General features: G+C 54.8%; 1 protein-coding gene across 3 annotated transcripts; it reads left to right on the forward strand.

The window, feature by feature from the left end:
- On the forward strand, positions 1 to 27,366 carry CD276 (CD276 molecule). 3 transcript variants are annotated; one of them, XM_032417713.1, is made up of 12 exons: positions 14 to 88; positions 1,850 to 1,913; positions 12,497 to 12,724; positions 12,979 to 13,089; positions 15,739 to 16,077; positions 16,274 to 16,588; positions 17,182 to 17,520; positions 17,724 to 18,020; positions 21,130 to 21,264; positions 22,288 to 22,329; positions 23,781 to 23,816; positions 25,893 to 27,366. In XM_032417713.1, the coding sequence occupies exons 4-12, from the start codon at positions 13,029 to 13,031 to the stop codon at positions 25,913 to 25,915; spliced, it is 1,587 nt and encodes a 528-aa protein (XP_032273604.1). In that variant the 5' UTR covers positions 14 to 88; positions 1,850 to 1,913; positions 12,497 to 12,724; positions 12,979 to 13,028; the 3' UTR covers positions 25,916 to 27,366. The 3 variants fall into 3 exon arrangements, with proteins under 3 accessions (XP_032273603.1, XP_032273604.1, XP_032273605.1); XM_032417712.1 differs by lacking the exon at positions 1,850 to 1,913 and having other exon boundaries at positions 1 to 88; XM_032417714.1 differs by lacking the exons at positions 1,850 to 1,913; positions 12,497 to 12,724 and having other exon boundaries at positions 17 to 88.
- Positions 27,367 to 27,914: the final 548 nt, after the last annotated feature.

Genomic DNA, 27,914 nt, shown 5'->3' on the forward strand with positions numbered 1-27,914 from the left:
ACTCGGGCCCGGCCTCGCGGCGGCGGCGACTCGGCAGCGCTCCGCCGCGTCCCCGCGTCCCCGCGTCCCCAGAGCCGGCCGCGGCGCGGTGAGTGCTTGCGTGGCGTGGGCCCGCGCGGGTGGGGGCGGCCTTTGTCCGCGGCCGAGCGGTGCGGGGCCGCCGGACCGCGTGCTGTGCCCTCCCTCCCAGGACCCTCCCCGGGTCCGCGGCGCAGCCCGGCTCCGGGCCCCAGGCAGCGGGGGCCGCCACAATCCAACCCCGCCCCAAGCTTGCCGCCGAGGGGGCTGGGGCACAGTGGGACCTGCTCTCCCCCGGCGGGTCCTGGAGGAGGCTGGTGGGTGCTTGTGATTACCCGGGCCCGGGGCGTGCAGGGGCATGGGGGCAGATCTGTCACTGTGTTGATGATTCTGGAAAGCTCAACGAAGCCAGCCGGGGTTAGCAGGGAAGCAGGGTCTCCCAGGCCCTCCAGAGGGCCCTGCAGAGGAAAACACCCTGAGTCCCAGCTCCGCGGAGGGAGAGCTGCCCGGGACGGTTGGGGAAGGGGGCCCACTCTTCTTGGCCCTGAAGGACGGAGTAGAGAGGACTTACGCGGGCAGCAGTGGGCGGGAGGGGGACAGATTCTGAAAAGAACAGGTAGGGACGGCTGACCTGGGTGAAGGGGTGAATAGGTGTTGGGGGTGGGAGGCGAACACGAGAGAGCAGGATGGGGTAATTTGAGCTCGGGGAAGTCTCCAAGAGATGGTGGGGGAGGTAGGACGGAGAGGAGGTGGGGAACTCGGTGTCCCGAAGGTGGGGACCCAGGGTGGGGACACCCTATAGGGGAGGGAGTTGAATCTCAGTGCCCCGAGGCCCTCAGAATGCTGTTTAGCGAGGGAGTTGGCAGGTTTGGTGGCCAAAGGCCCCAAACTGCCAGAAAAGGGGATTTATTTCTAAGCCAGACCTGCCCTAATGAGAAATGCGTGACAGATGACTCAGATATGGATGGGTCTATCACTGAGGGAAAACGTTAGGCAAAGAGTAACGTAGAAACGATTGGGGGAATAGGGGAAGTGTTTGTTTGACCTAATTGAGAAAAACTATTTGCCTTCAACTTGGATGTGGATAATTGTAAATGAGTCAGTTTCATTATTAAATTAAGGCCTGGGTCCTTTTCTTACATGCATGTCTTTAGCAGTTGGCTTCTGTATTAGAAAGTAATGAAGCTGTTCTGTCTTTAAGAGAGTTCTTCATTTAGTGCAGCCTCCTCTCATTCCCTCTGGCCTCCCAGAAATCCCTAGGAAATCTGATGCTCTGCAGCCTTCCTTGCAGTTTGGGGGCCTGCACGTAGGTGGGACGCTTTTGGAGACTGAGGGAAATTGAAGTCTAAACTTGAAATTGAAGCTGAAACTTGTCTGATGGGTGGGGCCCATCTGAGTGGTGGGGAGGGGTGGAGGGCTCTGGGGCTGCAGGGTGTGAGTGATGGCTCATATTTCCAGCTCATTTGGGAATGGGAGTATTTGGGGTGAGTACATTGCCCTGATATCTAGAGTTCCTGAGCTTTAGCACTAACACTGATTTTAACTATCGAGCATGGAAATCTTTCTCTCCCATATTATGTACATCATAGTCTGACGTCAGGATACTCCTGACATCAGTGAAATTTTTTGTCAATTTTTGTCAAATTTTGACTTCGAGTCAGTGCTGTGTGTCAGATTTTGCAATAAGGGGCTGTAGGGCGAGGGGACTCTTGTGGGAGTGAGCTTTGCACTAAGTGGCTTCAGCCATGCTTTTATTGATCCCTTGACTGCTGTTTGGAGTTCTTTCCTCTCTTCAATGACATCACTGGTGGTTTCTCCTGCTTGCCTTCAGTGAGCTTTCCAATTTACTCCAGACTCCCCTGCTGCAAGAAATCAGACCATCCGGCTTGTTAGAGGTGAGAAGCGGTGAGAAGCGGGTGTTAATGCAAGCCTGAGGGCGGGAAGGGGTGCTGGGATTTGTGGACCTCTTTTTCCTTACTGTCCCTGGCCCTCTGCAGCTCTGACCAGTCACCCAATGGAAGCAGATCGGCTGACTGTCTGAGATGCTCAGATGCCTTGACAGCCAGGTTGGGTGCTTGAACATTTGTGGAAAGGCCATTTATAGAAGCGTCGTCCCTTCTGAGGAGGCTGTGTCCTTAACTCTGGTGAGGTTGACTTCTGAGCCTTCCTGGGGGAATTCCTCCATCCTTAATCTGTAGTCGTGTCTTGTCTGGAACCATAAACCTTCATTTTTTGGAGCAGGATTTGGCCTTGACCATGAGCTAAGCAATACAGCTTGGGGTCAGATTGTCATGATGACCATAGAGCTGTGAGTTGGGATTCCATAGCACCTAAGGACACTCCTAGAAAGTGTTGTAGAACAAGTCTTTGGCCTGCTGCTGGCTGGTTCTTGGTTGGATGTGTGGGGTTTGAGTGTGAAGAAAAATGATCCAAATCCAAACAGCCTCCCAGATTATGACCACATGGGGCCTGAGGCTGTGGACTTGAGTCATGGGGTCATGGGGAGGAGGAAGAAGGGCAGGCAGGATGATGTCACTGCCCATGAGCTTATCCTCTGAGTGGGTGGCCACTTCTCATTGCTGTCCTCTTTCCGCACCCCAGGGCAGGAGTGCCAGGGAGGTCCACTAGCAGAAGGGGAAGGCATAGCCTGAGCCTGCGGGAAGTAGGAGGGTGGGAACTGGTTGATGTGATCCGTGAGAAATTTCCTTTGGTCTCAGATGCATCAAACATCTGGGACAGGGCCCCGTGTGTTTTTCTGCACCCCCTGGCTTCCACACCCCAGTTTTGCCACCCCTGCAGTATGAGGTTCCAGCTAGGAACATTGAGTTTCCAGGTTTTGGGGGTGGGGTTGTGCCGGATGCTTCATAGACATTTAATCATATCAGTCCTCCGAAGTGGAGTGTCATTAGCTCCATGGTATAGAGGGGGAAGCCAGAGCCCAGAAAGGGGAAGTCATGTGCCCAAAGACACATGCAGAGGCACGTGCTGGAGCTGGGATGCTGTCTGTCTTTCTGCCACTCTGGAGGCAGGCATGGGCTTCACCCCTCGTTCTGGAGTCTGGCAAGACGGGCCCCACAGCAAAAGGGAGAACTCATCTGGAGAGCTGGGGAGAGGGCAGGCCTGACCTAGGTATCCCAGTCCAAGCCATCCGTGGGAGTGCTTGCTTTTCCAGAGCCCTGGTCTTCAGCACACGGGTGCCTCCGGAGTCCCTCCTTGACCCTCCAGGTCTGAGCCGCGCTCCCAGCCTGTTGCCCCCACTCTCCCTCTCATTCTCTTTGTGGTCCAGAGAATGGATGCCTCCTCCACACCCCTAATTCCTTTGGGTCTTTGGCCTTCTTGAGGCATGCGGAGAGTATGTCACAGGGAAACCTGCTAGGAGTGGGGAATGAGAAGCATTTTTTTCTTGGGAGCCCTGGAGTAGGAAAAGATAGTACCTCTGAGAAGCAGGGCTCCCAAGTCACCCTAAAGTCAACGTGGGCTCCCAGGAACCGGGGCTTCCCCGGGGAGATACTGGAATGTGTGCTGGGGGTGGGGGGCCTAGATGTATAGCCCGACAGAGAAGCTCTTAGCTGGGGGGGGGGGGGGGACACTCAGTGCAGGGGCGCCCAGGAGGCCTTGTCCCCATGACTACGGCAATAATAACTGCAGGAATAATTGTTACCGCTGTTTGTGGGTGCTAAGTGCTTTCCCAAGTCCTTTCTGTATATGGTCTTATTCTCATGGCAACGCTTATGGGGTAGGGGTTGTTAGTTCGTTTTAGAGGTGGGGAATCAAGTCTCAAAGAGGTTAAGTCATTCATACTTGGTCATGTGTCTAGCAAAACTGTTGAGTCCGAATTTGAACCCAGGGCTACCTGCTTCTGAACCTAAGCTGTACCCTGGGGCAGGTGAGGTGGCTTAATGATTCCATTTAAGAACACAAAGGCCCAAACGGACTCAGATTATCAGGAAAAGGGAAGGTCAAGGGGGGTGGGGGGGGCTATTCCCAGCTGTCCTATAATTATCCTAGGAGCGTAATTTATAGTCCCTATTTTATAAATGAGCAAACTGAGGGTCAGAGAAGATGTTTTCCCAAAGTCTCATAACTAGGAAGTAGCAGAGTCTGGATTTGAAACTGTATCTCCTACACCAAAGTCATCTCCTTAAACACCAGGGCTCACTTCTTCCCTGAAGCCTCTTGTGATGACACCAGCACAGGATGGTTGTGGGACCTTCCTTTGAGAGCTGAGGAGACAAAGACCCAGGGAGGTTTGCCCTAGGGAACCTAGCAAGTGAGTGATGGAGCCTGGTCTGAAATCTATAAAAGTCTCCCAAGTTGCTGTTTTCCTTTTTGTTAATTGTAAAGGAATTACATGCTCATTGTCAAAGTCACAGAAGTGTATCAACTAAGAAGTAGGAGTAGATGCTTGCCCTCATTCCCACATCCTGGGGTTGGGTTCACTATCACACTTCCAGACCCCTTTCCCATATACAAACATTCATGTCCCTCTCTAAACACACGGTCCCCTTCATTCATTCCACACTGCACCGAGCACTCACCACGTGCCGGGCCCACACTGGGCTCAAGCGTACAATAGCCAGTAGAGCAGACGCTGTTCCTTCTTGGGGAGGTTCCAGTATGACAGAGGAAAAGAAAACTGTGTAATGAGTAACAGGGACTCCCCGGGAGTGGCTGATCTCTGCCTGGCTTTTCTGCCAAGGTGACTCTCAGGATAAAGAGGTGTTCCACATGTCATCCAGGAAGAAGGAACTGTGTTTGCAAAAACCCATGAGAAGAGGATCCCCTGTTGTAGGACCTAGAAGAGGTCCCTGTGGGGATGGGCAAATAGGAGGAAGTGAGGCCGGGGAGGTGGGCAAGGCCAGAGCAGGTAGGGCTCTTTGGGCCACGGAGGAGCTGATTAAAAATTGGAAGTGATGGCCTGATGCAGTTTATGTTTTTATAGCAGTTATTCTGGTTGCTGTGTAGAGTCAAGGCTGGGGTATAGAACCGGGTGGGTTGACGAGAGGGAAAGTAGAGAGACCAGTGAAGAAGCTTTTGTGGTCAGCCAGGCAAGATGATGAGGACTTGGCAGCACGGAGAGAGCAGCACAGGTGGAGAGAAACAGAGGGTGAAGCTCTACCAGGCGTCGGCAAACTTTTTCTGCAAAGGGCCAGAAAGTAAATATTTCAGGCTTTGCGCCGATTGTAAGGGCTCGGTTTTGCCATCGTCTGCAGAAGCAGTCGCAGAAAATACGTAAAGGAAATGTGGCTACGTTCCAACGAAACTTTATTTACAGACACTGAGATTTGAATTTCATGCAATTCCTGTGTCTCATGAAATATTCTTCTTTTGATTTCCAACCGTTTTAAAAAAGTAAACCCTTTCTTAACTGGTGCGCTGAACAAAAGCAGGCAGCAGGCTGGATTTGGGGCTCGGGCTATAGTTTGCCGAGCCCGAAGATATATTTTGGGGTCAGGAATGGTTGTTCTTGGGGTGATGCATTGTAGAGGCGAGAGAAACTCGGGTTTCTGGCTTGAGTGGAGGGTAGAGAGCAGTGCCTTTCCCAAGCGGGAAAAGCGGGGGAGGAACAGGTTTGAGGGGAGATCAAGAGTTTGAAGAGGGCCATGTTAAGAGGGAGATGCCTATGAGTCACTGGCAAAGAGATCTTTAGGGGACAGTTGGAGCTCAGATGAGAGGTGTGGGCTTGGGGAAGAAAATCTAGGAGTTGCCAGCATATAAACGATATTTAAAGCCATGGGAGTGGATGAAATCATCTGGGAAAAAATAGTAGAGAGACTTGAGGCTTCGGCCTAGGAGCCAACCCCGAGAGGTTCAGTGCTGGAGGAGGAAGGCTGTGCACTGGACTACATGATGCTGAGATGGAGAGAGAGGTGGGGGACCAGAGCTGGGGCCATGGGGCCATCTGTTAATACAGAAATGAGGTCATACAGTTGACAGTATACTTTCCTTACGTGACATATGGCATGGACTTATATCCACATTAGTGCACGTTCTTTTAAAAAGCTGTATGCTATTCCATTACATAGAGGCGTCGTCATTAACATACCAGGTCCCTACTGGTTCCCATTTTTGCTGCTAGCTGGGTGTCTCAGAGACTGGAGCTAGTGTGTCCATAAACCCGTTCCTACAAACTACAGCCCATGGGCCAAACCTTCTGCCGCTTGTTTTTGTATAGCCCACAGCTAAGAATGGTTTTTACGCCTGTCATGGTTGAAAAAAAAAATCATGCGATTCATGAAAATTACATGCAATTCAAATCTGAGTGTCCATAAATAAAGTTGTGGTTGGAACACGGCTCTGCTCATTCATTTATACATTGTCTATGACTGTCTCCCTGCTACAATGGTAGGGTTGAGTAGTTGTGACAGATATCAGATGGCCTGCAAAGTCTAAAATATTTACTATCCGGACCTTTACAGAAAGAGTCTTTTCCGCTCACGCCAGCAGAACAGCCCTGGGAAGTCTGACTGGGTGTGGTTTGGCTCATAGGCCCATTATGGAGCCAATCCCCGAGGGTTCTCTCATGAGTCAGGTCCGGTCACCTGCTGAGGCCCGAGGCTGGCGGTCAGCCCCACCAGCATCACATGGACTGGGTTCCCTGCAGGACCAGGGAGCCCTGTCATCAGAAGGAATCAGTGTAGAACAAGAGAGGCACTCTAGAATGAAGGACGTGGAGGAAAGTTGCTAAGAGTATCAGGACTGACTGCTGAAGGCAGAGAAGGTCTGCTCAGCATCTGTTGTCTTCCTTGTCAAAGAAAGAAGTTGCAGAGGCTGTTAAGAAGGAAAGTTCAGGCCAAGTAGGGAGGTGATAATCTGCTTTCAGTGGATTTGTCTTCTGGCCCCTGGGATCGTCCTGGTGTGGGGTGAACTTGGAGATAAGATATCTGAGAAGCTGTCAGGGGTATTTCAGGACAACTAGGGTAGATGGCGGGGGTGGGGGTCGTAGCCCTCCACGGGCTCCCACTGTGTATAGAATCCATCCTTAAGCAACCCCTGACCACCTCCCGTGCCCCATCTCCCGACAGCCACTCCCCAGAGGCCCTCTCTTCTCAGAGTATGCTGTGGGGGCCCACTCCGCCAGGGAACTGCTTGACCCTCCATGCCCATAATACTTCATCATGTTTGTTGTGTGAGTGGATAAATGAATGCTGGTAGACTTGAGATGAGCAAATAACTGGTTTTACGGGGAAGAAGGCAGATTATGAGAACAACAGATTGGTGATCGTGTCCTTAATCCCTGACAAAATCCTGGAACCAGTTATTAATGGAGCACTTGAAGAGGAGTCCATTTTCTTCAGAGGAGCCTTTTTTTTTCCTGGTTCTTCCCCATTTGACTGGTGCTCCGCCAGAAGCAGGGATAAGACCTGTGATGGGCAGTTGAATGGCAGCACGAAGAGGGAGATTCCTAATCCCAGAGCCCTGAACAGTGGATGGGCATTGATCCAGGGGCAGAACCAAGGGCTGTGGGGTCTTCTTATTCCTGTCCTCTTCCTGAGGACTTTGATGACACAAGAAACAAAGCAGCGAGGAGAGAGCAACCTTTCTGGGTGACATTCATTTTTCTTTTTTTCACCGACCACAAAATTATCGAGCACCTTCTAGGTGCCAGGAAGTGTCACAACAGTACTACAAGAAGATCACAGCACGGTCACACAACACTGTCTGTACCTCACGCCACTGAACCGCACATTCCAAATGGTTGAAAGGGTAAACCTCACACTCCATGTGTTTTGCCACAATTTAAAAGAAAAGATTGTGGCAGTTGGGGTGACGGAGTTGGCTTAAGTGGATGAAATATAACAGTGACGCAAATGAACTATCCCATAAAATTCCAGCCCTTCCCCAGGTCCATCAGAAGAGGATGGCAGAGGTGACAATCCACAGCAATGCGAGTGAATGGCTCCCAGTCTTCCGCCACAGATTTGATAGTCTATTATTTTGGGTTATTTTGGTGAACAAAGTGGCATGGCCGCCCAGGGTGGCCTCGTCAAGGGAGAAGATCTAAAACGTGCAGGGAGGGGGCAGACTTGTAGTACAAGGTCGAAGGAGGACTGACGGGCGGTACGGGAGACAGATTTGGGCTTAGGATAAGGCAGAGCTTTCCCCAGTGATGGCCACCCCAAAGCCAGCGGACTTCTTCGGGAGGCTGTGGGTATCCATCACTGGAGGGAGCAAACGGGTTGTGAGGGTGGCCCGAGAGAGGTTCCCTATTCTGAGACTTGACCATTAACCTCTGCAGATTCTCCAGAATTTGCTGGGGGACCTCTCCTCATTCCACAATCTCCCTCAATGATCCCAACTTTGGCTCCCATCACTCCCAATGCATGGGTAGCTCCCCGTCCTGTTCTGAGCTCCAGCTCCGTGTGTCCAGGAGTCCATGTGGCATTTGGCATGGATGCTCTGTAGCTCAAGCCCAGTAGGAATTGTTCTTCCTCCTACACGTGCTTCATTTCCAGGTCTCCCCATCGTATGATGTGTGCCCCCAAGTGCCCACTTGTTCAGGCCTTCAGGACATCCATGACTTTCTCAGCCCCTCCCTCCCATACAAACAAAACAATCCCCAAGCCAGGTCACACCTACACTGAGCCCGGCCCCGGCATCACCAAGTGACTCAGAGGAGATAGCGTCCAGTTTGTATTTTGAAACACCTATTTTAGATGTGGTTTCCTTTCGCTCTCTGAGCAGTGGCAATTTTCATGGGGTGGGAAGAGCGGGAGAGAGAAGGAGGGAAAGGAGGGGAGGGATGGCTCCCTAAATTAGTTACTTCAGATGCTGTCAGAAAGACCCAAAATAACAGTGACGCTAGAGTAGATGCTTATTCTCACCCATGTGACAGGCCGGGTCCGTCCAGGGCTGATACTGCAGCCCGTCCGAGGGCCTTGGGTCTTGCTGTTCTGAAGTCCCCAGAGTGTTGCCTTTGGCAGCATGGTCTCAGATGGTCACCACAGCTGTGTTCCAGCTAGTGGGAAAGGGGAGGAGACAAGAGAGGGTGTGCTCTCTCTCTTTAAGGGTCTGACCCAGACGTTGTACACATCAGTTCCTCTCACATCCTATTAGCCAGAAGATGGTCACCCGGACACACCTTTCCCCCCGCAAGGCAGGCTGGGATCTGTAGTCCTCAGCTGAGTGGCCATGTGCCCAACCAAAAATTCTACAGAAGAGGAGAGTAGATATGAGGGGGAAATGAGCGGTTTCTGCCACAGTCATTTTGTACATTTTAGCGTGACCTGCATGGCAGCTAACTGGCTCGACCTCAAGGATATAGTACATGAAGATTTAACATACTAATATTGTTCCGCTAGGATCCAGCCAAGCATTTCTTTTATACATGGGCATATGGAGTTTAGAGAGGAGAAGTCACCTGTTAAAAATTGCACAGCAGTGTCAGAGCTGGGACCCGAACCCTAAGATCAAGGGATCTGGTTGAGAGGCACTCAGGCAGTGCCAGGAGGACAGGTGTCTTGGGGATGGCGAGAAGCCACCCCGCCCAGCCTGTCTACCTGGGATGCTGCTCATCATTTTTCTGGACTCACCTTTAGGGTTTTTATGTCTCTGAGGTACCTGCAAGTAGCCCTCACTGTATCTTAAATAATGTACTGAATTGAAGTGCAGTGAATCACAGGCACTCCTCGACTGGAATGCAGGCTCCTTGAGGACAGACACATAGCTTAGTCATCTCTGTCCCCAGTGCCTGCCTACCAGGTACTCAGTGGATAGTTAAATGCACTACTGAATACACAAACAAATGTATATTCAAGGAGTCTTTCAGTTGCAGATAATAGAAACTTAGCTCAAACTAGCTTGAAGAAAAAAAAAAAAAAAAGGATTGACTCAAGTATCTGGACAGTCTAGGTGTGCACTTGTTTCAGGCACACCTTGGTCCAGGTGCTTAACTGCTGTTTGCAGAAGCTCCGTCTCTGTGCTATACTGGTTGGCAGAGTCGACACTAGTTATGTGGTTTGACCCTTCTTGCCCTCTTAGTGGGAAGCACTGTCCAAGTGGACCCTGCAGGGATTAGGAGGAGGCAGGGGGTTAAGAGATATGGGGTGGTTATGGTGGGGGCAAGGAATTCCTCTTGAGCCAAGAGCTCTCTACCAAGAGCCCAGTCTCAGCCTTTGTTTATTGGTTTGGGCTTAATGGAGGCACATCTTGGGTCCTCTCTTGGGAGCTTCCCTGTGACTGCACCTCTGCTGGGGTTGAATGAACTTGCTGCACCTTCAGGCCAAGCGTGGCCTGGGCCCCTCAGTCCTGCTTCCCGGGGGAAAGCCAAAGCACTGCGTGTTCTTTCTTGGCAGGACTCTTTGGAGTTCCCACATTTGGCTGAGACTGGGATGAAGGAAGAGGAGGAGGGAGGGCTGGCTGGTGACTCACTAGGAGGCGTGGTACATGCTGACTCCAGGGCAGGTCCCACCATGGGATGAGAATTCCCCTTTGTAGAGAAGGTGGGCAAGGTGGTGCCAACGCAGCATGAGATCTGTGTGTCTCAAGGGCAGCCCATCTGTCCTAAAGAGCAGTGCTGGGCTTTCTGTTCCCAGGCCATGCTCGCATTCCCTGAGCAGCACCTTGTCTCCGAGAGTTGTTTCTCCATCCCTCTCTCAGTCGCTGGGGGACCAGCTGTTGGGGTAGGAACCTCTTGGTGCGGTGGAATTCTCAGGTCTTCTTGGTTCTAGGCTGTCAGGTTTTTCCCTAGGGTAAGCCATGACAGTGGAACTTTGCTGGGTTCAGAGTCTAGGAAGGTAACCACAGGGGTAAGCCCAACGCCCACCCCTGGAAATCCTCCCATTTTCCCTCTAGAGTGAAGGACAACTTGGCCCTTGTGGAGCCCTGGTAGGTCTGATCAGGAGGGAGGTGCTCCCTGACCTCCCCCACATTCATGGAGGTGGCAGTCATTCCCAAAAGACCCTGGTGAGTAAAAGCTTGATATATGGAGACCTCGTAAGAAAAGTCTTGAGTGCCAGCCAGAGGAAAGTGGCTTTACTTCTGTACTAAATGGGGAGCCACGAAAGGTTCTTGAGCATGGGTGAGGATGTGAACAGATTCCTATCTTAGGCGCCGAGAGCAGACGTCGTACAGAGTGGGGTTTGTGGGGGCAGAGTGGAGATAGCAGGGCCTCTCAGGAAGGTCACAGGAGGGTCAGGGTGGGAGTGGCAGGCATAAGCAGCAGTGGGGAGGGTGAGGGAGGTGGCCTGGGAAGAACAGATAGGCCTTGGTTTTCTTCTGGGGGTGAAAGAGAGGAAAGGAGTCTTAGAATCGGGAAGTTTCTTAATCCTTAGGTCCTGGTGCTTCGTTGGGGTGGGGGTGGGGGACAGCGCGGAGGCTGCAGCCTGCTAGCTTTTCCTGCGGCCAAGGGGTTGCCCTTGTAGGCAGGATGTGGTGCTCGCCAAGGGTGCCTTTATGAATGGAGCGGGAAGGCTGCTGAGTCAGCAGGCGGCGAGGCTTTGAAGCTGCCAGGCTTGGGCCGGAAGTGTCTGGGGAGGAAGTGGCTGTTCAGGGCTTCCCCACTGTGGACAGCTGGGGTGGGGGGGGCAGGATGCACCCGGTTTGGCTGAGGGACTCCCTCAGCCCAGCTGCTGGGGGCGGGGAGGTGCTTGGCTGGGACTGGAAGGCTTGAGGCCGGGTGCCTGTGACCAAAATGATGGTGCTGGCTGGCTGTGGGTGAGGTCTGCTCCTTGGGGGGGGGGGGGGGGGCAGAAAGCTGTGGCAGGAGGTTGGGAACCCAAACCCTCCCCAGCTTGCTAACTGGCAGATTACATCACATTAACAAAGGCGCGTCACTTCTAGGGGCTTTATTTTTTTCTCTTGCAAAATAGACCAAGTCGATCGGGCTGTCTCCCTGGGTGGTTGTGAGAATGTGAAATCAACTGTGTTCTTGTTGAACAGTGTTGGATAGCCTAAGTCCACACTGGTTACGTGGCTTCATCGGGATATGGTGTGAACAGTGAGGCAGCAGCTGTGGGACAGGGTGAAGGTGGCTGCAGCCCACCCAAGTCAGACACTGTGGGGGGCAGCCAGGATCGGGGGCAGGGCTGGGCCCAGGGAGGTCTCACCTGTGGCCACAGACTTACCTCTCACTCAGTCCTGATTCCAGCCTCTGGGGTTCACCCCAGGCCGGGCCTCTTCCATTTCTGATTGGTCTCAGTCACTCGCTAAAAAGTGTCCCATTAGCAAGTGTCCTCTCTCTCGGGCCCCATACTCTGACACCAGCTGCCTCCAAGAACTCTCCCCTGGAAGTTTCTGCACAAACACTGCTAACTTCCCACGCCCTACACCGACCGCCTCCATGTTCTGTCTCAGTTACTGCCCCACCTGCTCACTGGGCGCAAAACCATGGCCACCCTGACTGCCCCCTTCCTCTCTCCCCATGTCCTCCAGTGCTGTTGTTCTCACCCAGACCTGCTTTATCTCTTCTTTATCCTGCAAATGCTCTCAGTCATCTTTATGGAGCACAGCTCTGACCATATCCTTTCCCCTGTTCCAGAACCTTCAGCGGCTCCCAGTTGCCTTCAGGATAAACTTCAGACCTTTCAGCCTATCTCCACGCCTGGCTCCAGCCTCAGCCCTTACTCTCCCCACCAGCTGTTGTCTGGAGTCAAACTGAGCCAAACTGACCTGCGCACATTCTCGCCCTGGGCTGGCCAGCCTTGCTCTACTTGCCAACTTGCCTCATCTTCCTTGTATTTTGTAACAACATCTTAATTCTGAAAGGGTGGGTCCCAGCTGCCCCCCCTGCCCCGTGTGCCCTGGTCTGTCCTCCCCAGTGACTCAGTTCCCTCCTGCCAGCTAGCATGTCTCAAAAAAAAACCCTCAGTGGGGAGCCTTGTAGGGCGTGGGAGGGAGGACCTGCCACTGGGCAATTGCAGCCTTCCCCGAGCTGGGGCGGGGGAGGGGGGCAGTAGGTGAGGGCGGGCCTGGGGAAGACCCTTGGAGACAAAGTCCTCAACTCCTCTTCCTCACACGCAGGGGCAGCCTTCCACCACGGAGAGCCCAGCTGTCAGCTGCCTCTCGGGAAGATGCTGGGCGTGCGTGTGCGTTTGGCCACAGCCCTGGCAGCGCTGTGGTTCTGCATCACAGGTGAGGGGAGCAGTGTGGGGACTGGAGGGGGGGCGCCCATTCCCACCAGGGCTCCTGCCAAGCCTGTCTGTCTCGCAGGGATGGGGAGGGTTTTGGCCAACCTCCTCCCACTGTCCCCTGTCACCTGTCCACCCATTTCCACTGGGATTCCATAGGCAACTTACTCTGCATTTCTTAGCCCGTTTCCTCCTCTGTAAACTGGTCATGTGAGCACTTAATGTGATAATGTGTTTCTTAAACGTACAGTGTGCGTGCTCCCTCCTGAGGGCCTTTGCACGTACTGTTCCCTCTGCCTGGAACTTTCCATGCCCACACATTAGCATGACTTGATCCTTTATTTCGCTCAGGTCTTTGCTCCTACGTCACCCCCTCAGCAAAGTTTTCTTGGCTACCTTGTATAACCTAGCACACCACCTCTCCATACCGTCGACCTTACTTCATCATGCTTCTTCCCAACCTTTCCCTCTGCTTGACATGTTGTATGTTTACCTGCTTCTTGTCCACTCTGCTCAAAGAGCAGTGTCTGTCCCCAGTGCCAGGACTGATGCCAGCCACATAGTAGCTCCTCGATAACCATGTTGGATACATGATGTAACTCTTCCCACACAGCTCTTGGCACAGAGTCAGCATTCAATAATGGCATTATTTTTAATGATAATATCCTCATATTTTAAATTCTTATCAGTCCCTGGCAAAGGGAGAGACTGCCTTCTTCTGCCATAGGGGAAGACAAAGCTGAGTGTCTGGTGCCACCTGCTGGTCATAAAGAGGAAGCAACTCTCTAGTCACTGCAGCTCTGATTTCTCTAGAGAAAGGGCTTTTGTCTGGTTTCATTCCTAAATGCCCCCTACGAGGGGCACCAGTTGGAGAGCTGGCCTGGGGCATCTGCTGTTGCAGTGAGAGATCCAGGGCCAGCATAAGACCTTTAGAGACCTCTACACACTGCAAAGATCATGATACCTTCTCCCTGTGTGTCATTCGCAATAAAAATGTTATTTTTCTAAATGCAAGAAACTTTTGATGGCTGCTATATCCAGTCAGCTTTGTGTCAAGACTGTTTGATTTTTACACTGAGTGTGCCTGCTTTGCTGGTGCCCAAAGCACACACTTACCCAAGAATGGCAGTGCCAGAGAGCGTGCCTCCCCAAAGGAAGCGCTTGGGGACCCCTGCCTAACTTCCCAGGGCTCTAAAAGAAGAGCTGGAATGGAGGTAGAGGTGACTGGGTGAGGAGGCTTGCCAATCCACAGGATAAAGGGCAGGGGACGAACAGGGGACTCTGCCCCAGGGGGCTTTTCTCTGGCTACGCCCTCGCCTTGCCTCTGGGGATGAGTTGACGCTAGGCTTCTGGGATTCCTGCTCCTGTGTTCCCCTCACCTCCCATTCATCAGCAGGTCCTGTTGGTTCTCCCTTATCAACAAACCTTGAATCTGTCCCATGCTCTCCAATACCACCGCCACCCTCTGGAGCTAAGCCAACGTCACTTCTTACAAAGACCACTGAAATAGTCCTTAATCCGTTCTCCACAGAGAAGCCAGAGTGAGTTGTAAGCATTGTTAGCCAGATTATGCGGGGTCACACCCCCCCACCCAACCTTCAGTGACTTCCCATTGTATGTAGCAAACCTAAATTCTTTACTGGTCTTACAAAGCCCTCCCATCCAGACTTTCCGGCCACATTGGACAGCTACCTGATATTTTCACTTAGGGAACTGAATCTTGCCTCAGGGCCTTCCCACCTGCTGTTCCCTCTGCCTGGAACACTCTTACACTAGCTTTTTTGTATGTCAGGCTCTTTTTCATTCCGTTTAAATCTCAACTTAATATCCTTTTAATGAGAATGTGCCTCACCACCCCACTGAAAGGTGTGAGCATTCTTTTTTTTGGGTATAAACGCGAATCATGTTCATTTAGGAAAAGAAAAAAGAAAAAGCACTCGTGATCCTTTCTCATTCAGAGAAAACCACTATTAACATTTGGTATATACCTTTTTAGACTCCCCTTTCTGATTAATAAAGATAACATATACTTGGGGCGCCTGGGTGGCTCAGTCGTTAAGCGTCTGCCTTCGGCTCAGGTCATGATCCCAGACTGCTGGGATCGAGCCCCACATCGGGCTCCCTGCTCATGGGAAGCCTGCTTCTCCCTCTCCCACTCCCCCTGCTTGTGTTCCTTCTTTCGCTGTGTCTCTCTCTGTCAAATAAATAAATAAAATCTTAAAAAAAAAAAAAAAGATAACATATACTTATGTGAAAATACAACTAGCACAGACAGGTGTAAAATACCTGTCAAATTTTTGAAAAGCTACCACCTCTAATCCTTTGGCTTATTTATATCTTTCATACCCCTAATCCCACGCTAATGCGAATTTGTGTCTTAGTTTGTCCCTCGCTCCCATTAAAAGGTAAGCTCTGTAAGGGTGTGACCTTGGTCTTCTTCTCTGTTGCATTCCTAACTCTTATGCTCAACAAATAGTAGGTGCTTACTATAGTCTTGTTGACTGGATGAGGATCACAGGTAATAAACTTTACTTTGGGTCTCAGGCTTTAAAGGAGGGGTGGACGGGCTTGGAATTAACCCGGAAGGGGAGGAAGACTAGGGAGGCTCCCAGTGGCCCCACCCCTCCTCACTGCCGCACCCCACCGCCCCCAGGTGCCGTGGAGGTCCAGGTCCCCGAGGACCCCGTGGTGGCCCTGGTGGGCACCGACGCCACCCTGCGCTGCTCCTTCTCGCCCGAACCCGGCTTCAGCCTGGCGCAGCTCAACCTCATCTGGCAGCTGACAGACACCAAACAGCTGGTGCACAGCTTCGCCGAGGGCCAGGACCAGGGCAGCGCCTACGCCAACCGCACGGCACTCTTCCCGGACCTGCTGGCACAGGGCAACGCGTCCCTGCGGCTGCAGCGCGTGCGCGTGGCTGATGAGGGCAGCTTCACCTGCTTCGTGAGCATCCGCGACTTCGGCAGCGCCGCGGTCAGCCTGCAGGTGGCCGGTGAGCGCCGGGACGGGGCGCCCTCCCCTCGCCTCCTCCCTCACCTCCCGCAGCCCCTTACCCACTGCGCCACCACTGACCCCGTAACTCAAGCCCCACTGCTGAGCCCTGTCCCTCCAGGTGCCCTTTCCTCCACTGCGACTCCCCCCGTCCCGTCCTTGCCTTACCTCGACCTCTGCCCTCTGCCCCACTCCAGCTCCTTACTCAAAGCCCAGCATGACCTTGGAGCCCAACAAGGACCTGCGGCCTGGGGACACGGTGACCATCACGTGCTCCAGCTACCGGGGCTATCCGGAGGCCGAGGTGTTCTGGCAGGACGGGCAGGGCGCCCCCTTGACGGGCAACGTGACCACGTCGCAGATGGCCAACGAGCAGGGCCTGTTCGACGTGCGCAGCGTCCTGAGGGTGGTGCTGGGCACCAATGGCACCTACAGCTGCCTGGTGCGCAACCCTGTGCTGCGGCAGGACGCTCATGGCTCCGTCACCATCACGCCCCATAGAAGCCCCACAGGTTTGTTTGTTTGTTTGTTTTTTGCTTAAATGTCCCCGCGAGGGAGGGAGGTTTTTGTCCTATCGGCAGGGGCTGCGGGATTTGAATCTAGCTCCATACCTTCAGTCTCGCAGGTGAAATTCCTAGTAATGAAAACAGGAAGGATAAACAGGGTGAGGAGGCGGGGAACCTTACCTTGCTGGTAGAGGATGAGGACAGTAATCACAGACCTTCTTCGCTCTCCGGGGCTCCTGACTCCAGGGCTCCGGAAACCTCTGGAAAGAGAGTAAGGATAGGAGAGGGAAATGGATCCATCATAGGGGAGGGGGGGGGCGTTGCTACGGCTGGATGCTGTCCCCGGCCTGCCCGTACCCCCCCCCCCCCCGCCCACCCTCCCGGAACAGGCATTGTCAGGCCAAGGTCAACCTCCTGTGATTCTTGTCATAGGATTAGGATGACTCCACATCTGGGAATCCGGAGACTCAGTCTGCTTTGGGGTCTGGAGAGAAAGTGGGAAGATGGAACAGGAACAAAGAAGGAAATCTGGGAGGCTGTGGGCTGGTAGCCCAGAGTGTCCCCACCCCTCTTCACCGCCTATCCAACCTCGCCCCCAGGTGCCGTGGAGGTCCAGGTCCCCGAGGACCCCGTGGTGGCCCTGGTGGGCACCGACGCCACCCTGCGCTGCTCCTTCTCGCCCGAACCCGGCTTCAGCCTGGCGCAGCTCAACCTCATCTGGCAGCTGACGGACACCAAACAGCTGGTGCACAGCTTCGCCGAGGGCCGGGACCAGGGCAGCGCCTACGCCAACCGCACGGCGCTCTTCCCGGACCTGCTGGCGCAGGGCAACGCGTCCCTGCGGCTGCAGCGCGTGCGCGTGGCTGATGAGGGCAGCTTCACCTGCTTCGTGAGCATCCGCGACTTCGGCAGCGCCGCGGTCAGCCTGCAGGTGGCCGGTGAGCGCCGGGACGGGGCGCCCTCCCCTCGCCTCCTCCCTCACCTCCCGCAGCCCCTTACCCACTGCGCCACCACTGACCCCGTAACTCAAGCCCCACTGCTGAGCCCTGTCCCTCCAGGTGCCCTTTCCTCCACTGCGACTCCCCCCGTCCCGTCCTTGCCTTACCTCGACCTCTGCCCTCTGCCCTCTGCCCCACTCCAGCTCCCTACTCGAAGCCCAGCATGACCTTGGAGCCCAACAAGGACCTGCGGCCTGGGGACACGGTGACCATCACGTGCTCCAGCTACCGGGGCTATCCGGAGGCCGAGGTGTTCTGGCAGGACGGGCAGGGCGCCCCCTTGACGGGCAACGTGACCACGTCGCAGATGGCCAACGAGCAGGGCCTGTTCGACGTGCGCAGCGTCCTGAGGGTGGTGCTGGGTGCCAATGGCACCTACAGCTGCCTGGTGCGCAACCCTGTGCTGCGGCAGGACGCTCATGGCTCCGTCACCATCACAGGTAGGCAGGCGGCAGGTGAGCCGCTGCCTTTTTTCTAGACCCTGAGTTGGAATTTAGGTAGGTTTGGGTGGTCAGAAGCCTGACATTTCAGGTGTTTCAAACTCTCTACCAAGAAGTCCTTGAGGGACTTGCTTTAAGGAGCTGATATGAGTCATTTGCAATATTGGCCCTCCTAAGAGCACCTTAGGTGGTCCTTGTGCTTCTTACACAGAGGCGGGAGTAGCTGCGGGAATCTGGGGGTGGGGGTGGGAGTTCTAGAGCACACGGCATGGTGAGCGAGGGCTTTCCTACCGGAAGTCCTCCAGGTGATGGGAAGGTGTTGCTGTGTCCATGCCACCATCTGATCTGAGGCCCTGAGAGACAGCTGGGGATGTCCAGGTGGTCGGTCCCGACCCTCTCCCGGGCGGTGTCAGCTCTTCTAGAGGGGAGCGCTCAACCCAGGCAGCAGTTGGGGGAATCTCTGCTGCCCCCTTGTGGTCAAACGCCAGATTGATGCCGTCCGTTTGGCAATTCCCTCAATCTGGTTGGGGTCTGGTTTGGGATCCCAGCCCAAACACCTTCCCTTCCTGCATTGTCCGTCTCAGTGGGTGCTCCTTGTGCCTGGAGGTGTGAAGAGGGCGCAGGCCCACACTCAGGCCAAGGGAGGCAGTCTCCATCTGTGTTGGGACATCAGGTTTTCTCCTCAGTTCCTCCCCCTGGGCAACTGAGCTTTCCCAGGGGCCTCCCCACATCCTCTGGTGTCAGGACAGAGGGTCTGTCTGTCGGGTTGTCCTGTCTTCCCTTCCCATGACTTCCATCCACCTTATTCTCCAGAGAGAATAAGAAGTACCAGGTAGAGTGAGATCGGCAGAGAAAGGGAAGCTTTCTGAGAAGGGAAGTGGGCTGCAGGAGCAGTCAGGAGAAGTCTCCGGGGACAGGCCGGAGTTGAGAGAGCCTTGAAGGACCGGTGGACTTTGTGATCATTTGCACCTGGGGCCGAACTGGGTATTTGCCATGCTGTGCAGAAAGGGCTTATGGGTGTAAATGGAATGGTAGGGAGAACGCTTACACCATCTAAGAGAAAAACACTTTAAGTTTAAACTTTAGGAGCTAACATTTAAAGTGCTTTTGTTTCAGAGATGAGGAGACCAAAGCCCAGAGAGAAGAGAGAACTTTCCCAAGTCTGCAGACTAGCACAGTGGCTCCATTCTGGGGGCCAGGCACCTCTTTGAAAATCGGATAAACGGTAAATGCAATAGTTTGCATTTACATTTAGAAGGTGCGTGGCCCCTCTACACTCACCCAGGGCGGTGAGCAGATGAACCAGGACCAGAATCTAACCTTTAGCCTCTCAGCCTAATTTTCTCTCCTCCCCACCACCCAGCCTCCTGTTTTCGTAAGAGCAGGTCTGGCCTACTTTGGAGCCCTTGGCCTGTATTTCACTTCAGGCAGCTTTGTGCCTGCTAAAACATTCCGGGATTCAGAATGTCAGTCCTCCAGCCTGGTCTCTCCCACACCTGCTGGAGGTTCGTGACGTCCAGTGTGCTGTGCATGGAGGGGGCTTTATGGAGCACGTGCTGGTAATGGAGCTTCAACACCCCGGCCTGAGCCCCGCTCTTTACTCCAGGGCAAGTCTGGCCCGTGTTCCAGGCACGGACAGCGGTTAGGGGGTGAACACAGAAGCAGATCCTCCCTCCTCCTGAGTATTTCTGTGGCTCTGCTCCCTCCTTTGCTGCAGGATCCCCACCCGGGATCCCCAGGGGTTTTTCTTTCAGGGCTTCCTGGACTGGCCTTCTTGGCCCCTCGTGTCAGCTGCTGTCCTCTCCCGCTCCCCTGGGTGACGAGTCCCTTTGCTTGCAACGTCCTGAGCGGCAGCTCTGCCAGCCATGCCGGCCAAGGGAACATCTGCTGCAAATGCCCGCGTCCCTACCGGGGCCTCTGCGGCCGAAGGTTCTCCCGGCACTGCTGTCTGCCCTGACGTAGCCTTCTGCAGAAGCAGCTAGCCCCCCGGCTGCCGCTGCTGCCCTGGGCCCTCGTGGTCCGCAGAGAGCAGAGGAAAGCAGTGCTGTCTTTTGTTCGATCCGAGGTCCCCGAGCTTTCTGCCCGGGACCTGGCATGGGCCCAGGGCCTGGGCTGCTGGCTGGCGTGCTCAGGACAGCGGCTGGCCCTGACCCAGGTGCGGGCGCCTTGAGCCCGTCCCTCTGCCGCGAAATAGCTAACAGACGGGCCTGCCGCGCTTCACGGAAACATTCCCCTGGCAAGTCTCCCCTTCTGGGGTAAACCCAGAACCCTCACCACGGCACCCTCAGCTCCCACCCCCATCTACATGCGGGGCTCCCCAAACATTTTCTGTAAAGGGCTGGAGAGTAAATATTTTAGGCTTTGTGGGCCACATACGATCTTGGTTGCTGCTGCCACTTTTCCTTCCCCTTCTGCTCCTCCTGTTTCCTTTTTTGCAACCCTTTACAAATATAAAAACTATTATTAGCCTACAGGCTGTACGAAAACAGACCACAGGCCAGATCTGGCTCGCAGACCATAATTTGCTGACTCCCGATCTCTAGGACGGGAGATGTCACCGGGCAGGGCTGGACGAGTCAGGGAGGGCCTCCTGAGGAGGTGAACCTTAAACTAGGTGAGCATTTGGGGGCATTTTTTAAGTAGGGGAACCTGACAGCAATGGCATGGGGGCTTGAAGGAGCCAGTTGTCTCTGCCGAGAATGGTTAGTTCACCAGCTTGGCTGGAGCAGAGGTTCCTGAGGTGGACACGGAAAGAAAGGTTGGGGGAGGGGAAGGAACAGCCACATAATAGAAGTCCTTGAGAGGACTAAGCATTATTCAAATGTCAGTGGGGAGCCATAGAAGGTTCTAGAGCATCATCAACTGCAGACTCTTCACCCCTGCCAAGTTGAGGCACGTCCACACCAGCCATGGCTGTGTCGGGGTTTGGATGTGTCTTGGGGTGTGGGGGAGTGGCGTGGGAACTTCAGTGAGCTCTCTTCATAGCGTTGGAGCCCAGTGAGGGTGGGAGCTCCCTATTCACACCTCTTGGCCAAGGGTGTGCAGTCCTCAGGGCCACGGGGGCCATGCATGAACGTCTCTTCCCATTCTCCCCACTTCCCCCTCCCAGGGCAGCCCATGACCTTCCCCCCTGAGGCCCTGTGGGTGACCGTGGGCCTGTCTGTCTGTCTTGTCGCACTGCTGGTGGCCCTGGCCTTCGTGTGCTGGAGAAAGATCAAGCAGAGCTGTGAGGAGGAGAATGCAGGTGAGGGAGAGAGGGTGTGCACACACACACGTGTCTTTGGGTATGTTGGTGTGTCTGTGGCATCAGCGTGAGTGTGCACATGGGGCCTGATTGTGTGTGTGTGGCCTTGAGGCTGAATGTGTCTTGTATGTGTGAACAGGTGTGAGCCTGCCTCGGAGGGTGGGAATATGGCAGGCTGAGTGTGCATAGGAGTGGGACCGCAAGTGAGTGGTGGACGTGTGGGGCTGCAGTGTGATGGTGAGGGTGGAAGTCACCCGAGGGTGTCTGCGTGTAGCAGCGTGGGTGGAGAGCGTGGAAATTTAGTGCACACGCGTGAATGCCGCATGGGTGTGCGGGTCCCTGTGTGAGGGTGTGTCTGCCTCCCAGTGGGCAGAGTCGGAAGGAGCTGCCATTAGCTGGGTTGGGATCAGTGTGAGTTGACTTCGGTGATTGGCAGGTGGTGAGTTGACCTTGGTAGATGGGCGGTCTGAGCTTGGTTGGGAAGTGTGTCAACTCGGGGGAGTGGTGGGTGGTGAGCACACATTGGTGAGTCGGGGGGTGATGCCGGTGGGTGGTAGGTGGGTACACAGAGGCTTCCCTGGGTGAACATGGAAGTAGATGGTCGGAGGTGGGAGCTGGCGGGGCGTCGGGAAGGAGGGTGCATGTGTGGAGGAGAAGGGACAGACAGGCGGGTGGTGGTCTGTGCTGCAGGCGGGAGGGCGGGCTGGTAGAAGGACAGGTGCATGGGTAGGTGGGTGGTGCTCATGTTGGAGGCTGGTGGTAGGGGGGCTTGGTAGGTGGGTGGATGGGGGAGCGATGGGGTCGGTGGGTGTGGCTGGGTGGAGGGGTGAGGAGATGGTGCTTGGCTGGGGGAGGGGTGGGCTCTGCTCTGTGCTGGTCTCAGGCTCCCACCCTGTGTCCAACATCCAGAGCACAGGCCAGGCCTACTCAGCCTGCTTACCTGCCTCCTGCACTCCCAGGTGGAGAAGTGCAGGAATGACCGTGGGCTGAGAAAGTCTTGTTTACTGAGTCCTTGTCTTCCAGGTGCTGAGGACCAGGATGGGGATGGAGAGGGATCCAAGACCGGTAAGCCTGATCTTAGAGCTGGCCTTATTGGCTGAGGGAAGGATGCAGGGACGGGGAGAGGACTCTAGGATCCGTGGGAGCCAGATTTGCTTGGGGTTTGGATGCAGTGTGTTCTGTGGGCCGTGGCCCCCTGCCTGGATGAGGCCAGTCCTTGCTCAGTGTTAGGCCTGGATGTGGATCTCCCCTGACTCCCTCTCAGGTGTTGCTTCGTCTTTCCCGCCTACCTGACCTTTCTACCAGGTCCAGCTCCACTCTGAGTGACCCCGAACTGTGGAGTCTGGTGGCTTCCTAGGGGAAGAGGAAGGGCTCAGGGGACAGGGCAGCCTGGGTTTAAGTTCCAGCTGCCGCTCGTGGGCTGAGTGGCCTGGAGCAAGTCACTTTGCTTCTCTGAGCCTCAGTTTCGTCATCTTTGAGTCTTGGTTTCCTCCTAATAACTGTCTTCCTTCATAGGTTGTGTGGGTTTAATTAAATAAGATCATGTATTTAAAGGGTCTAGTACCATCCCTGGTGCCTGGTCCATGCTTGATAGCTTGGAGTCTTGTTAATAGGTAAACAATTTAAGATAGTCCCGTTCTGGTTAGAGGCTGTGTGACTTTGGTCAAAGTGCTTTGCTGCTCTGGGCTTCAGTGTCCCTCTGTAAAATGCTATGCTGGCCCTGTCTTGCTGGCACCAGAGGCTCTTTCGAGTGACTGGACACACAGGTGGTTTGCAAAGGGCATGGTGCTTTGGAGACATCAACCTGGAGCCTAGCTTGGGGTGGGTGCCACGGCACTGGTGTTTTGTGGCCACTGGAGGCCTCGCTGCCCTCCCTTCTGGGGCTCCTGGGCTGGGAGAGCCAGGTTCCCGCTGAGCCATTTGGGATGGTGCCAGTTGACATCGGTCCCCTCCCCACCCCCGTGGAGGAAGAGCAGGAGACTGACACCTGGGGACTGCTGTAAATGATGCCAATTAACTCTCTGCCTTCGGTGTGGAGACAGCCCTGGGATCAGGCCTCATTTTTCTTGCTCGGAGGCAGATGTAGTTGACAGAGGGAGGGGGTAGGGAGAGGAGGGCGGCCTAGAGATTTGTTCAGTCTCCGTTCTGCATGACCCCAGGCCCACCTGGGAAGGGCTGCAGCCTCCTGTAGCTTCTTACTTCACTCTTATTTGCGGAGCAGGCTCGGTGTACTTCCACATCTCTGGCTCACTGGAGGGCAGGGTAGCCGTTCCCATTGTACAGATGTGGAAAACTGAGGCCCAGAGAGAGGGGTGACAGGATACAGAGTGGAGCTGGGCCTTGAGACAGCAGCCTAGGGCCCCTTCCCTGGGGCTGGGAGGTTGCCCTCATCCTCCCAACTTCTCCCAGTCCATGTAGACCTCACTTCTTCCTCGGCTTCTGTCCCTCTGCCTGACTCCTGACCCCACCACTTTCCACGGGTCCCCCTCACTGTGTGCTCCTTCCTTTTTTTGCAGCCCTGCGGCCTCTGAAACACTCTGAAAACAAAGAAGGTAAAGACACGTGCTGCTCGAGATTGTGTCTCTGTGTGTTGGCACCTGTGTGTGTAGGAAACTGGGGAGGGTCGTTGGTGGTGGGCTGATCATCACCTGCTCACAGGTGACCTGAGGCTCCCTCCCCAGGAGCGCAGCCTTGACTCTCCCCTGTCGGCATGGCAGGGGGTGGAGTAACCAAGGTCCCAGCTGCTCTAAGCGGATGCAGATGTGACAGAGGCTTCACAAGGACAGGGATTTATTTCTCTCTCCTGTAACAGTCTAAGCATAGGTGATCTTAGGGCCACTGATGTCCTGGAGCTAGGTTCCATTTATTGGTTTCTGCCCTCTTCCTCTCAGAGCTTCCATCCAGGCAGCTACAGCTCCCATGCCTTCTCCAGAAGCAAGGGGGAAGGAGGACAGGGAGGAACGTTTTTTTTCTAGGGCTTGACTAGAAATAGCTCCTGTTACTCCAGTTTCCGTCCATTGGTCTGGACCTAGTCACATGACGCCTAACTCCAGCGAGCCCAGAGAATATGGCTTTTGGCTGGGCAGCCACGTTCCTGACATGTAGTAGGCAGTTAGTAAATGTTAACAATCATCGTTATTCATGTTCTGTAACATCAGCGGTTACGTTAGGAAGTGGTTGGTTGGAAGTAAGTTTGAGATTCTTCCTTACTGAAAGTAACCAACAGCGACATCTGTGTGTGCGTGTTTCTGGGGAAATGTGTGTGTGTGTGTGTGTGTGTGTGTATTTGGAACAAAACACTCCTCGATGCAGACTTGCTGCTCGATATCAGTGGCTTCCACCTAGAAAATCAAAGTTGGTTGCTAAAGTTTATGGAAACTTTTTCAGGTTGCCTGGGTGTCCCTGTCAGGAAAGAAACGTTCACTGAATTCCTGGATGCTCGTCCCTACATTTAGGGGAGAAGGGAAGGACGTAGGCCCTATCTTCAGGAAGCTTCCAGAGGCAGGGGTGGCGGGGGGGACAATGGGGCCCTCAGAAGCCTGCACAAAATATGTGATACGAGAGGGTCATAGACTCAGACTTTCACGAAAGGCAGTAAGAGGGCTTTGGGAAGGCAGCATTGTGCAGAAGAAAGCGGCCCCGGCGTCGGGAGGGATACGTTGGGTCTAGTCTCTGCCTTGGACCTTCCAGGAAGCTTCCTCATCTGTGGAATGCACACCTCCCTTACAAGATGGTGGTGAGGATTAGGCAGGGTGACAAATGCAGAGGTGCTCTGTAAAGCAAGTCCTTTCAAATGCTGTAGAATGTTCCATGGCAATAAGAGGCCTATGTTGGGATATGGAGGGATAGAGATAAGTTATCTGCCTCCTTGTTGTTCTGAACCAAATGAGGCATGGAAGGATTGAGCAGATGGAGACGAAAATGTCAGCTTGGTTCTAGAAGAGAGCTTTGGGAGAATGGCATGGGTGCGGGGTGCAGCGGGCTTCCCAGTCCTGTTCCCAGTGGGGCAGCCTGGCCCTCCAGTCTCTGGTCACACTGCGTGTGTACAGAAGGGAGGACTACTTCCTCTGGGACAGACAGACCCCAAAGAATGGGAGAGGGAGCGGCGGGGTCACACATGCCCTGGTCCTCCTTCGAAACTCTCCCCCAGGTCAGGGAGTGGAGTGGGGCCAGTCCACTGGTGCCCCCCATGTGGAGACAAGAGCCAGAGGAACTCAGCATGGGAAGGGGAGCTGGAAAGGATTTTTTGCTAGTGGAGGGGAGGGAGCCAGGCCAGGGAAGATGGAGGGGGAGGTAGGAGGGGACAAGTGTGCCAGGGAAAGTGGTTGGGGGAGGGGTGTGGGGCGGGGGAGCCATGGGGCTGGAGAGAGAGGCTGGTGGGGATTAGGCAGCCTCCCTCAGGGGCCTCATGGTCTGTCTGATGCCCAGCTCCTGTGTTGGTGTCTGTCTGCTCCTCCAGGGCAGTGCTTAGCCCAGGGGCTGCTAGTTACACTAGGCGGCCAGCCCCCCACACACTCCCCACCCAGAAGTGCGTGAGCATGCGCCTGGGCTTCTGGAGCACGCCCAAGAGTACAACTCCTGCATTTAATGCCTTTTCCCCCACTTTTTCTTTCCATCACAAAATGCAGATGATGGACAAGAAATAGCCTGACCACGAAGACCAGGGAGCTGCTGCTCCGGCCTGGGGGCTCCCACCTCTGGCTGCACCGGGGCCTCAGTGTGAGCCCTGCCCCCAACAGATGGCTCCCACTCGGGCAGGTCTGCCCATTCTCCAAAGGACAGAGAGACCACCCCCCAGCCTTCTTTCTCCGATGGACGTGATTCCCGAGTCTTGCTGCCTTATTTCTCCAGTGACACGATACATAAACCATCCTGCTGTCTTGTTTCTTATGGACATAATACAGACACCACCCCACCGCCTTATTTCTCCAGTGGATATGCTGCATGGACCATCTGGCTGCCTCTTTTTTCTCCGCAGGACACAATATTCAGATGGATCCTCTGCCTTCTTTCTCCAAAGACAGGACACGCAGTCACCCCTGGCCTTCTTTCTCCAGTGGCTCTGATACACTAGTTTTCATTTCTCAGCCTTTTCTTCCACTCCCCCCACCATAAGCCCATCTCCCAGACAGGGACACTGCAGCTTCAGCATCTCCTGAGGCCACAGGCATCTCCCCTCCCGCCTCCCCTCCTCTGGCCCCCGCCTTGGCCTTTCCCCCGTCACTAAGTGAAGCCAGGGCCCTTCCCCGGGCATGCAGGGACACACCGACACCTGTGCTGGGACGTATAGGGACCTCCCTTTGCCCAGTCTCCCCCGTGGTGCCCTGGGCTGTGCCCTGGGGCTGCCTCCCCGTGGGAAGCATGTGCTGGTCACACGGGGTCTCTGGGGGTCTGCGTGGGCCCCCTGGGGGTCAGCCTGTAGCCCTCCGCTTTTCCCTCCTGTCCTTTTGCTCATCCACTCCAGTCGCGTGCATCGAGCACCCATGGGGTGCCAGCACTGCCTTAGGTACCTGGGACCCGCTGTGAGAAGACAGGGCCCTCCGTTAAGGAGCTTGTCCTGCAACTGGGGAACTGCGAGGAGACAGACAACCGCCTGCCACGGCCTGCGCCTTGTGAGGGGCTCCTGCCCGGCTCCCTACAGTACCCCTCCAATGTGCCCGCAGCCTCCTGGATACCTCACGCCCAGGCCATCCCTAATCCCTCCCCAGAGCAGGGGTGCGGGCAGAAACCTGGAGACGGGGCAGAGCCTCTTGCCACAGTCGGAGAATCTGATGGTTTCCAGTCTTTCAAGGTGTGAGCAGGTGGGCAGGCGGCCACGGCACCCCGGAGCCCGGAGAGCAGAAGTGTAGGGGAAGCCTGGGGACGGGGCAGGGCCAGGAGGGTGCAGGGACACAGCCCCTCAGCCCCCGCCATGGTGCTATTCTGGAGCCGGGAGGACACCTCCTGGCTTGTCTCTCGCCAGCCCCCGGCCTCCGGAACGCTTCCGATGTCCTCCCGCTGACATTTCCTCCTTCCCCAGGGAACGGAAGAGGTGGCATGCCTAATTTAAATGTGGGACTCTGAGGAATTTTGTTAACTGGGGGTGTATTTTGGGAAAAATAAATGGCTTTGTAGAAAGCTTTTTCTCTGAGAAGTGTGTGGAAGCAGGTTGGGCAGCAGGACTTGGCAGGAAGGATCCCCTCCTGGACATTGGAGGCCAGAGCGGGCATGCCTGTGTCTCCTCCCTCTCGCCGCCCCTCCGTCGCTGGGTCTCTGTGGCCATGCAGCCCCTCCCTGGCCGCAGTTTCCCCTTGGGAAAGTGAAGTTGGCTGTCCAGAAAGGCTTGGCTCCTCCCATTCCTGGAAGCACCACCTAATTTCTTGATCTTGGGAGGCTCGGATCCTGGGCTTGCTTAGGGCCACTTCTAGCACCCCATTTTACAGATGGGGAAGCTGAGCCCTAGTAGGAAGCTGATACCAGGGAAGGAGCTCTGCATGCTGGTGTTGGCTCGCGCCGTGGAGTGGGCACCGGACTTGAATCAGAGATCCAGGTCCGGGACCTCATTCTGCCCTGTGACCCTGAGCAGGGCATCTAGCTTCTCTGGACTTTACTTTTCTTATATAAGAAACAGACCAGAGGTTTTCACCATCCTCCGCCTCCAAAGACTGAGA

The sequence above is a fragment of the Phoca vitulina genome, unplaced genomic scaffold (genome assembly GCF_004348235.1).
Source record: "Phoca vitulina isolate PV1807 unplaced genomic scaffold, GSC_HSeal_1.0 scaffold20, whole genome shotgun sequence".
NCBI lineage: Eukaryota > Metazoa > Chordata > Mammalia > Carnivora > Phocidae > Phoca > Phoca vitulina.

What these genes read in the sequence shown, in the direction of transcription:
- CD276 (XM_032417712.1), top strand. Translation starts at nt 13,029, where the DNA reads ATGCTGGGCGTGCGTGTGCGTTTGGCCACAGCCCTGGCAGCGCTGTGG. An exon ending in GCCCCATAGAAGCCCCACAG is followed by an intron (nt 16,589 to 17,181) that starts GTTTGTTTGTTT and finishes CCTCGCCCCCAG; the next exon opens with GTGCCGTGGAGGTCCAGGTC. An exon ending in TGGAGAGGGATCCAAGACCG is followed by an intron (nt 22,330 to 23,780) that starts GTAAGCCTGATC and finishes CTTTTTTTGCAG; the next exon opens with CCCTGCGGCCTCTGAAACAC.